Below are 10,873 nucleotides of genomic sequence, written 5' to 3' on the forward strand. Positions count from 1 at the left end.
TGGTCATTATCACATTGCTGTTTGTGGGAGCGTGCTGTGAGCAAATTGGCTGCTTCGTTTCCTACATTAAAACAACGACTACACTGCAAAAAAGTACTTCATTGGCTGTAAAGCGCTTTGGGATGTCCTGAAAGGCGCTGTATTAATGTAAGTCTTTCTTTCTTTGTGCTAGTTGAAGTTAATTATTTATTTTTTGCCTCCATCTCCCTCTCCCACTGTTAATATCTCTGTAACCCTCAATTTCCCTTCATAGCAGGTCCTCTTTGAAGATATAAATTGACCCCGATTCAACTACCTTCTCTGGGAGTCTGTTCAACATCTCCAATACATTGTGGGTGAAAAAGATAAAGAAAGAAACACCTAGCAGCTGACTTTCGTCTTTGGGTCTAAGTCAGTTTTCAAATGGTTTAGTAATGATACAATCCAAAAATTTATGTGCAAATAGCACTAAATTCCGTGGTCTGAACTAATGTGCACAATATTCACAGCAACAAGTGCAGACTTGACTGGTCTAAGGAGGTCATGAGCAGTGGGGGAAACACTGCATTTAACTTAAATGAATAGGGATGGGGTAATTAAAGAGGAGTGTCACAACAGGGGACAAAAATTCTGAAAGTCTTTTAAAAGCTTCAAAAAGGAAGCTCAACCCATTAGCAGCCCACAATTAAGAAGTGGCAGTCCAAAACGAAGGGTCTGCAGAAAGGCGACGGAACAGCTCAGCGCCTGATCCTGTTTAATAGCTGCTGAAGTTGTGTTTGAGGTAATTGCAAAACGGGTTTCCTTCTGTGACACTCCATTGTGATCAGCATTTCAGCCGGCCTACAAGGACGTACAGCCAAGTTTCAGGTGACGGCTGTCATTGTCACTGCATGTACCAACCTTCTGCTGCAAGGTCACTGCAGATGTGCATGCACATGGCATGACTTGGCATCTACCTGTCTGTGAACCCTGACTGTGAGAAAATAGATCCCCTTGTCATTCCCCGCAGGTGTGCCAAAAACTGCAGGAATGGTTGTTGGCGTGTTAGTGGATGAGGTCAATCAAATAAACGCTGGCTGTTGATCACCTTGGCATGGTTACCTGTTCACTAGTCATCCCACTGGCCTTGTCCTTGCAAATTGTCTACACAAACTGAATGAAAACAGGTTGTCCATTGGAACCTCAGGAAAGCCTTCCCTGCAGTATTCCAGCTTCAATAGGATTCATAAATAATAATTCTTTATATAGGCAGATACATAAAATTTTAAAATCAATGACTGTTAATAAAATATTTTTTAGCACTGACTTTCCTCATGCTGTAAAATAATGTGAGCTTTCCTTCAAACAAGAAGCAAACTGAAATTGAATTGTGAAAACTTTTCATGTGCTTACTTTATACTTTCAGATCAAAAATATTCTAATTTCATGAAAAGCTGTGGGTGAGGGAAAACAAGCAAAGGGAATTTTGGAATCTCTTTTGAGCAATAATGTTTCAGATAGAAACTATTATTGATTCCCAACACAGTGATGACAAAACTCACAGCCAGATCCCCCAAAGCCTTCGAGTTCTCCTCCCCCCGTAGTGCTAAACCCCACAAGCTCCCTCCTCTCCAGTGCAGCTACAAGCCAGATAACAAACTCCATCCTGAGTACAGCTTACCAACCATCATGCTGTGTATCCTGGGCTTAGATAAGAAGTATAAATGGAGTATGTAGTTAAAAGGAACATATATTAAATCAAGGCCACTGATTTACAATTTTCACAGAAAAATACAGAGAATTTGATCCTGGAAAATACTGGTAAAAATCTCAGAATGCCGTATAATAAAAATGAAATTTGACTTTGAGTCACTGTAAATCAGTACCCTTGATAAGATGTGTGTTACATAGCATAACACCCCTACTGTTATAAAACAGCATATCCCCTGACTGACTGTAAACAATGCTGCAGGAGATCTACTATCATATCTAAAAAATGCCTGGTACCGAGCAGGCGTTCATGACACACTAGATATCCCATTTGGGTTTAGATGCAAAATAATCTTAATAAGAGAGGAAGAAAGCTAAGCATTTCATCCTGAGTTCTGACCTGGAGCCTGAACGTTACAGGCAATGTACTGACTCTAAAGCATCCTAGGGATTTACAATCTGCTGTAACTGCCTAGATTCCCACAGGGAGTATCTGACCAGTTGCACTAAAGGGATGGGCCAGCAGCTAAACATCACAACCCTGCTCCAGACCCCAGACTACCTGTGAGCAATGCCATGGAAGATCAGGTAGTGGAATATTTTACTGTCCAAAGTAATTGGTAGCACTGCAATATTCTTAATGCTCAGTGCTAGCACCCTACAACTAATTTGTTAAAATTGGACACCTAGTTAATTCTTGATTATACTGTAGCATCTCTTTCCTGAGCCTTTTAAAATCATCACAATCAAACATGAGGTCCACTTATTTTTGTTCAATGATTTTTATTTCATCACATAGAAGCAGACCTGACAACTCTGAAGCCCGTTAACTGGGACACTTAAGTGCAAATGAACTTGTCCCATTTATCAAATTATCCCCATTGAAAAGAAAGCTGCCAAGTCAGATTTGCATTTCTACTGAATTTTTGCCACTTAAGAAGTTTTATAAAAGCCACCAAATTCCTTCAGTTATATACTGAAAAATCAATCGACGATTACTGTGGAATGAGATGAAAGCCATAAAGCTGAAATGTCATCAAATCACTTTTTGTGCAACAAGATTGCTGACAAAACAAATTGATTAGAAACAGAATTGTATATGACAGTACCAATACTAAGGAACAATCCCCCTCACAACAGCTGCAGTGGAATTTTGTTTTTGTAAACTGTTTCAATATGAAAAGGAGAGTGGCAAAGCAATTTGGTGCTCCAATATACTGAGCCCCAGAGAGGTGTAACTTAAAATCTGCAATTCTTCACAAGCCAAGTTCCAGATAAAATCTACACACCAAGCTGAGATGAGGAAGGTCATCCTGGACCTCTTTAACATACCTCCATCTGGCGGATTACAAAACGGCACTATCTAGGAGCTGGGTCACTGTCTGGGCAAAGGGTGTACTGCAAGGAACCAAAAGCGAGGAGAGAAAAAAATTAAGTAAAAATGGGAAAGGGCCAAGAGATCTATTAGTTACAGCATAGCATTGTGTATTGAGAATCTGCAAATGGCCATTGCCTGAAACTTGCTTTGAGATAGTTTGTTGTTTCTCAGCCAAATGGAGGGGGAATAGTTGACTGGGGAGCACTGAAAGGAGACAGTGGTGGGGACGGTAAGGGAATAGTGTTCCATGACTGTTCACATCAAAAGTATGCTGCTTGTTGACTGATCACAGAGTGCCATTAAAGATTGTCTCATACTTCAAAAATATTGGTGGTGATTTTAACTTTAGGCAGTTGTGCAAATGGGTGATGTCAGATCAGCCGCCCGTTATACACCCCACCCGATTAAAGTCAATGGAAAGGAAAATCGTGCGGGATGTATAATGGGTGGCCAATCTGATATCACCTGTTTTACGCCCATCGTTGAAAGTTAAAATTGCCCCCCAATATATCTAATGTTATGAGGAATGGAGACGCATTGCGATGTATCACACATTGGTCACTATAATTCCAACATTCACCTGAGGGACACCACTGTTTATATCCTTCCAGTCCAAAAAAAATCCATTAATTTCTCTGTCCTTTAACCAACTTCCTATCCATGATGCCCCATTCCCTTTCATTCTTGTGCCTTAATTTTATCAACAAGCCCCCAATATGGAATCTTCTCAAGCGCTTTTGAAAATGCATATACACAACAACCAAGGATTTTCCTTTATCAATACGCTCAGTTATTTCTTCAAAGAACTTTCTCAGACATGACTTGCCTTTTACAAACCCATGTTGGTTGCCCTTAATTAACTCATGTCTTTCTATTCTCTTTCCATTCGCAACACCTCAGATAATGAAGCAGTCCATGGCCGCATGCAGCAAGACCTGGACAACATCCAGGCTTGGGCTCATAAGTGGCAAGTAACATTCGCGCCAGATAAGTGCCAGGCAATGACCATCTCCAACAAGAGAGAGTCTAACCACCACCCTTTGACATTCAACGGCATTACCATCACCAAATCCCCCACCATCAACATCCTGGTGGGTCAGCATTGACCAGAAACTTAACTGGACCAGCCACATAAATACAGTGGCTACAAGAGCAGGTCAGAGGCTGGGTGTTCTGCGGCGATTGACTCACCTCCTGACTCCCTAAAGCCTTTCCACCATTTACAAGGCACAAGTTAGGAGTGTGATGGAATACTCTCCACTTGCCTGGATGAGTGCAGCTCCAACAACACTCAAGAAGCTCGACACCATCCAGGACAAAGCAACCTGCACCATCCACCACCCTAAACATTCACTCCCTTCACCACCGGCACACCGTGGTGCAGTGTGTACCATCCACAGGATGCACTGCAGCAACTCGCCAAGGCTTCTTCGACAGCACCTCCCAAACCCGCGACCTCTACCATGTAGAAGGACAAGGGCAGCAGGCACATGGGAATACCACCACCTGCATGTTCCCCAAGTCACACTCTATCCCGACTTGGAAATATATCGCCGTTCCTTCATCGTCGCTGGGTCAAAATCCTGGAACTCCCTATCTAACAGCACTGTGGGAGAACCTTCACCACACGGACTACAGCGGTTCAAGAAGGCGGCTCACCACCACCTTCTCGAAGGCAATTAGGGATGGGCAATAAATGTTGGCCTTGCCTACGACGCCTACATCCCATGAACGAATAAAAAAAAGTGAGTATTAATTTTATCTCACATTATTATGGCTTCTAGAAGCTGGCCCACTACTTATGTTAGGCTGATTGGTTTAAAGCTACCTTGTTTATCTTTCTCCCCTTTTGAGCAGAGGTTTTACATTGGCAACTCTCCAGTCCTCCACAACAAATTTCATATCCAAGGATGTTTGAAAGATTGTGATCAGAACTTTGCTATTTCCTCTCTAGAAGGCAAATACATCAGGCCCAAGTGCCTTTTCTACTTCAGATTCCACCAATTTTTTCACCACTACTTCCTTATCTATTAGTTATACTATCTAACTGCTGCACCTCTTCCTCTTGTACCATTTCATTCCCCTTACCACACTCCTCTGTGATAAACCATGACAAGGTACTCATTTAGTATTTCCACCTTTGCTTCATCCTCCATTTATAACAGAAAGTGCACTTAATCCTGCAGGATTATAATCAAATATAAATATGCATTCTTTATGCAATCCACATAGATTTGCTGAGATTAAGTACAATAGATGAAATGAATTATGTACAAGGAGTAGTTAAGATTGGCAGACAGTAAATATTTTAAATGTTGTTAGAAAGATTACTTAAGTGCCTGCATAGCTGTAGTTCTTGTCTAGTGAAACACCGAGAGGATTTATTCCTAATCAAATAATTTCTCATTATTACATTTTGTTAGATTACTTCTTATAAAAAAATTTATGTTGTTACCGACACTAATCCAGAACCTCAGTTAAAATCAGTGTTTTTTACACTTATACAGAAAATTTCCAACAGGAACAAACTTAAGAAAGCACAGGAAGAAAAATAACATGTGTGTGTGTGTGTGTGTGTGTGTTTATTCCAAATAGGTGATGTTCTGACCACGTGATATCTGCAAATGTTATTGCATTTACCTTTATAAAAGTTGGGTCCCTGTAGTTGAGTATCTTTGGCTGTGGTTTCGCACAGCAGCTGTTGTGCGAGAAGTTCTGAGAACCAGGAGGCCACCCGGAAGCAGGGGAAGAGGGGAAAACAGAGGTGGGAGAAACTTCGATTCCAACAGTAGCTAATAGTAACTCACTGAAATTGCATTAATAACTAATAGTAATACTGGTAACACAGAGATTGACCTCGTAACCAACAGTAATATAACAGCTCGGATTCAATAAAGGAGAGTTTTCATAGAATGATAGAAATTACAGCACAGGAGGAGGCCATTCTGCCCCTGATGTCTGTGCCAGTGCAACTCTCCTGTAACTTCATTCCCCCCCTTTTACATTCCTTTTCAAATATTTATCCCATTACCTTTCAAATTATGTTCTAATCGCTACCTCAATAGCCACTTGTGGTGAAGCATCCCATTGTCGAACAGCCCTCAGTTCAAGAACTTTCCTTCTCCCTTCCCCCTTGGTCCTTCCAGTGAGAATGCTTAGTTTCCTAATTCCCCATTCGTCCACCAGTGGAAACAATTTTTCCACTGTTCCCAGATTTCACTCACCCCTTTACTGGCTGCTCCTCTCTCAGCGCCATTCACGTTACTGCTGTTGCTGCTCCCGGCACTGCAGGAAATGCTGGTCTCCACGACCACCCAAGCCCCATTCCTCAATCTCCCTCTCTCCCCCATCTGAGCCCCATCCCCGACCCCCATTTCCCAGTCTCCCTTTCTCCCCTCAAGCCTCAATCCCCCGGCCCCATTCCTCAGCTTCCTCTCTCTTCAGCCCAAACCCCACTCTCCCCCCGAGCCCCATTCCCAACCTCAATTCCTCAGTCTTCCTTTCTCCTCCTGCCTGAACCCTAATCTTCTGACCCCCATTACCCAGTCTTCTTCTTTCTCCCCCAGAGCCCCCATTCCCTGACCCCCATTACCCAGTCTTCCTCTCTCTCCCCCAGAGCCCCCATTCCCATCTTCCTCGCTACCAAACACCCTTACCCCATTCCCTGACCCCATTCCCCTGTCTCCTTCACTCCCCCCGTCCCAGCTGTAATCTCCCTACCCCCATTCTCCAGGAGGATTGGCAACCCTAGTTCCAAAGCATTTTATAGCCAAGGATTACTTTGAGTGTAGTCACTGTTGTTACCTAGGCAAACAAAACATCCAATTTGCAACAGTGAAATCCCACAAACAACAAATGAATGAATGCCCACATCTTCTGCTTTTGGAGGTGTTTGTTGAAGGAGGAATGTTGGCCACGATGTCAGGGGAATTCCCTGTTATTCTATTATCACCAATGGACTTGTTAAACTCACCTGAAAAGGCAAATTAGTCCTTAGTTTAATGCCTTATTCAAAGAACGGCACCAATGCAGCACTCTCAGTACTGCTTAAATGACGTGCTATAATCCATTGTACGGCTGGAAACCATAATCGTCTGACTCAGAGGCGAGAGTGCTAGCAACTGAGCCAAGCTGACAACACAGTAAGAACAAATAACAAGTTTGTGAAAATATTCCCTTATTAAGGAATAAGTACTTAGGACAAAATATCAGCTAAATCTTTTCAGCTTAACCAACTCCATAAAACAAGAACACAGATCCTCATTTAAGTTATAGTAAATGAGAATGATACACCACAATTCTATGCATGATTCAACTGAATTCTCACAGCAAGGCACAACCCTTATTTGAGCAATGAATATTTTTTTTTGTTGTCACACTTAAAAAGTGTTTCAAAATCTGTGGTATGATTAATGGAGTTTTTTTATTTCCACTGATACAACAATGTGATATCAGCATGGAGTTTACTGGTACGAAAAAGACTAACCAAAAACATACAATTGTTATACAAAAAAACAGATCACGATCCTCCAGGAAAATAACAAATATATCATCCTGAGGCTGACCATAATTCACTCATAACTTCAGTGCTTAGCCTCACTTGTGGAGTCACTTAAACCTCAGCTCTGACATATCCATTTCCATATATCACTTTTGTAGATGTGCAAGCAACCATAACTATTGCTTGTGAATTAAAGGAATAGAATCATAAAATTGATACAAGCACAGGAGGAGACCGGCATACCTGTGCTAGTACCCACTATTTAATAGTTGTCCACTCTACTCCCATTTCCCTGGCCTTTCCCCATTTCCTTTTATTCTATTTATGTAATAAGCAATGGTGTTATGTTAGTGAAATATCAAATGGTATACTCCCTGGCACGGCATTGCTGCAACTACAAATGGAATTATTTTCACATCCTAAGATTACAATAGCTTAGTACTCATGAGATTCACACTACTGTAAACTATTTAAATTGTACAATACAGGGGTAGTTCTACAAATATCTACTGCAGACATTTTGTGCACAAAATTGTTGTTTTTTAATCAAAGCGTGCCAAAAGCCCACATATAAATTGGTTAAATGTAAACATATTTAACATTAATTATAAAAAATAAATTCTAACATTCCATTTAGAGACAACTGCTTGTACAGCATAAACATAGAGTGGATGAAATGTTGAGAAACACGTTCCAACAACCTTGGCAAATAACTGACCAGTGGGGCAATCAAATTGAAGAAAATATTGCACTTCTGGCGAGAAAGTGTACAAATCTTTAAAAATACCAAACACAACTCACAGAGATCACTGTTGAGGATGCCTCCTTAGCTGAATAATTTATATTAAAAAAGTGATGTCCCTTCTTCCTCCCCTTTTTGTCCAAATCAGCTAATTGAAAGGAATAACATGGATTTATAAAACCTTTTTCAGTTTGCAGCCAACAGATTTATAATGTAAAACTGTATAAAATACATTTTAAAGAACACATTAAACATTCTATGTAAAGAATTTTATTCTAGTCTCCCCTTTATTTCTTTTTATACCTTATATATTAAATTTGTGCCCTCTCATTACTGTCTTACTGAGCAGTGGAAACAATCTATCACTATTTATCGTATCATAACCTTCATTAATCTTGAAGACCTCTATTAGGTCACCCATTAATCTTCTCAGCTCTGGTTTAAAAAGCTCTAACTTCTAAAGTCTTTCTTCATACATACAACCCTCATCCCTACCTCTTTCGGATGGGGCATTAAACCGAGGCCCCATCCCTCCTCTCAGGAGTGGGTAAAAGATCCCATGGAACTATTTCGAAGAACAGCAGCGAAGTTACTCCCTGGTTCCTGGCCAATATTTATTCCTCAACCAAAATCACTAAAAACTGATTATCTAGTCATTATCTCATTGCTATTCGTAGGATCTTGCTGTGCGCAAATTGGCTGCTGCCTTTCCTACATTACCACAGTGCCTACACTGTGTACTTCAACAAAGTACTTCACTGGCTGAAAAGTGCTTTGGGACATCCTGAGGTCATGAAAGGCAAGTTCTTTCTTTCTCTCTACATGTATTACTACCAGTTACATATAGACTATTAGTGAGTGGTTATCTTATTGTTGGTTACGAGGGGAATCTGTATGTTACCAGTATTACTATTAGTTATCGGTGCAATTTCAATTATAAGGAGTCTTACAACACCAGGTTATAGTCCAACAGATTTATTTAAATAAATATTAAATAAATCTGTTGGACTATAACCTGGTGTTGTAAGACTCCTTACATTTGCCCACCCCGGTCCATCAACGGCATCTCCACATCAATTTCAATTAGTTACTGGTGAAATCGAAGTTCCTCTCACCTCTCCTTTCTGCCCTGCGAATTCTCCCCCGACTTCAATTTCCCCTCTTCCCTGCCCGCAAGTGATTTCCTAGTTCTCAGAACTTCTCGCAAAACAGCTACTGGTATAAAACCATGAGCAAAGATACTCAACTACAGGGGACCCAACCTTTGTAAGAATATGCTGATAGGGTTAGATGAAGTAGGGAGGAGGCTCTTGTTGAGCCTGAACAGAGGCATTGACCTGTTCAGCCGAATGGACTGTTTCCCTGCAGTCTATGTAATTCTAGAAGATAAATGCAATAACATTTGCAGGTGTCACGTGATCACCCCTCCAGGACTGCCTCCAACCAGAGTTGGCTACTCCATACCCATATGTCAGAAGTTGTATTAAACAAAACTCACGTTTCCTACTATTCATTCTAATGCGCTAACATTTGTCTTGCCAAGACATATTTCAAACTCAACGGCTGCATTCCGCGCGCTGACTGTTTGGAATAAATAGGAGTCTACCTCAGAGACTGCGCAGTGGGGTTTCATAGGAATCTTCTATTCAGTGAAAGGACGCTGAGACACGGAGAAGGGCAACAACTTTTTGGTCGTGCACAACTTGCAGGCTGATATTTTACAATCCAATATGGGAACAACCGAATAAAACACACAAAATGGAGTCGTCCTCCCCTTCTCCGCATATTATATATTTTTTTTAAAAAGGGTTTATGCGAAGTCCCTGCTCGAGTTAGACTAACTCGCAACATTTGAACCTCAAGCCCCCCGGAGTACAAGCTTCGCACCTGCGAGGGTCCCTCTCTTTCCACCACCATCACCCCCCACCCCGCCCCGGGTGCAGCACTGGGGCTCTGAGGTACCTGTCCCTCAGGCGGATGGCGCCAAGCTGTGAGGCCGCCTCCGCGCGCCAGCCCAGCCTGAAAGCCTCGCGCGGTGGAGCGAGCCCCCGAGACACGTAACCGTGTCCCGGAACGCGACGCCGCGCGCGCGGTACCTTTGGTGAATCCCTGGAAGCGCCGGCAGTGGGCTTTGCTGAAAATGGAGGTCTCGGTCCCTGTGGCCATGTCGCGTGTTCTCCGCTGATCCTGAGTAAAACCGATTCGATGAATTGTGTTCTCAATTGCTCCTAATGGGGGCGGGCCAGGAGATGTTTGCAGGCGGTGGCCTAGTCTCGCTCATCATCTTAATATGTTACACTGACAACGGCCCATCCATGCTCTCCCTTTAATGGGTACGAATGGCCTTTTTTAAACGTTTATTCTTAATGGTGTTCAAATACATTTGTACTTGCTTTCACTGTTTCAGGTTCTAAAGCTCACGTCCTTGATTTTTTACAGCTCTAATATTGCACGTGTTCTCTTGTAGGTCTTGTACTTTTGTGTAATAGAGGAAAAGTATCTTCATATGAGCGATATGAAGTAGATTGTAAGTCCCATCTCTCTGCATTTTCTATTAACGAGTTGCTTCGATATACTGAACTAA

The 10,873-nt window shown here is 41.9% G+C and overlaps 1 protein-coding gene across 1 annotated transcript in view; it reads right to left on the minus strand.

Annotated features, from left to right (window-relative positions):
* The window catches only part of cpped1 (calcineurin-like phosphoesterase domain containing 1), a 162,313-nt gene extending 151,776 nt beyond the window's left edge, over positions 1-10,537 (minus strand). The window contains exon 1 of the mRNA XM_068003259.1: positions 10,386-10,537. Within this exon, the coding sequence (XP_067859360.1) occupies positions 10,386-10,455 (70 nt within the window). The 5' untranslated portion in view covers positions 10,456-10,537. The remainder of the gene's footprint in view (positions 1-10,385) is intronic.
* Between the last annotated feature and the right edge of the window lie 336 nt (positions 10,538-10,873).

The sequence above is a fragment of the Heptranchias perlo genome, chromosome 22, assembly GCF_035084215.1.
Source record: "Heptranchias perlo isolate sHepPer1 chromosome 22, sHepPer1.hap1, whole genome shotgun sequence".
Lineage (NCBI taxonomy): Eukaryota > Metazoa > Chordata > Chondrichthyes > Hexanchiformes > Hexanchidae > Heptranchias > Heptranchias perlo.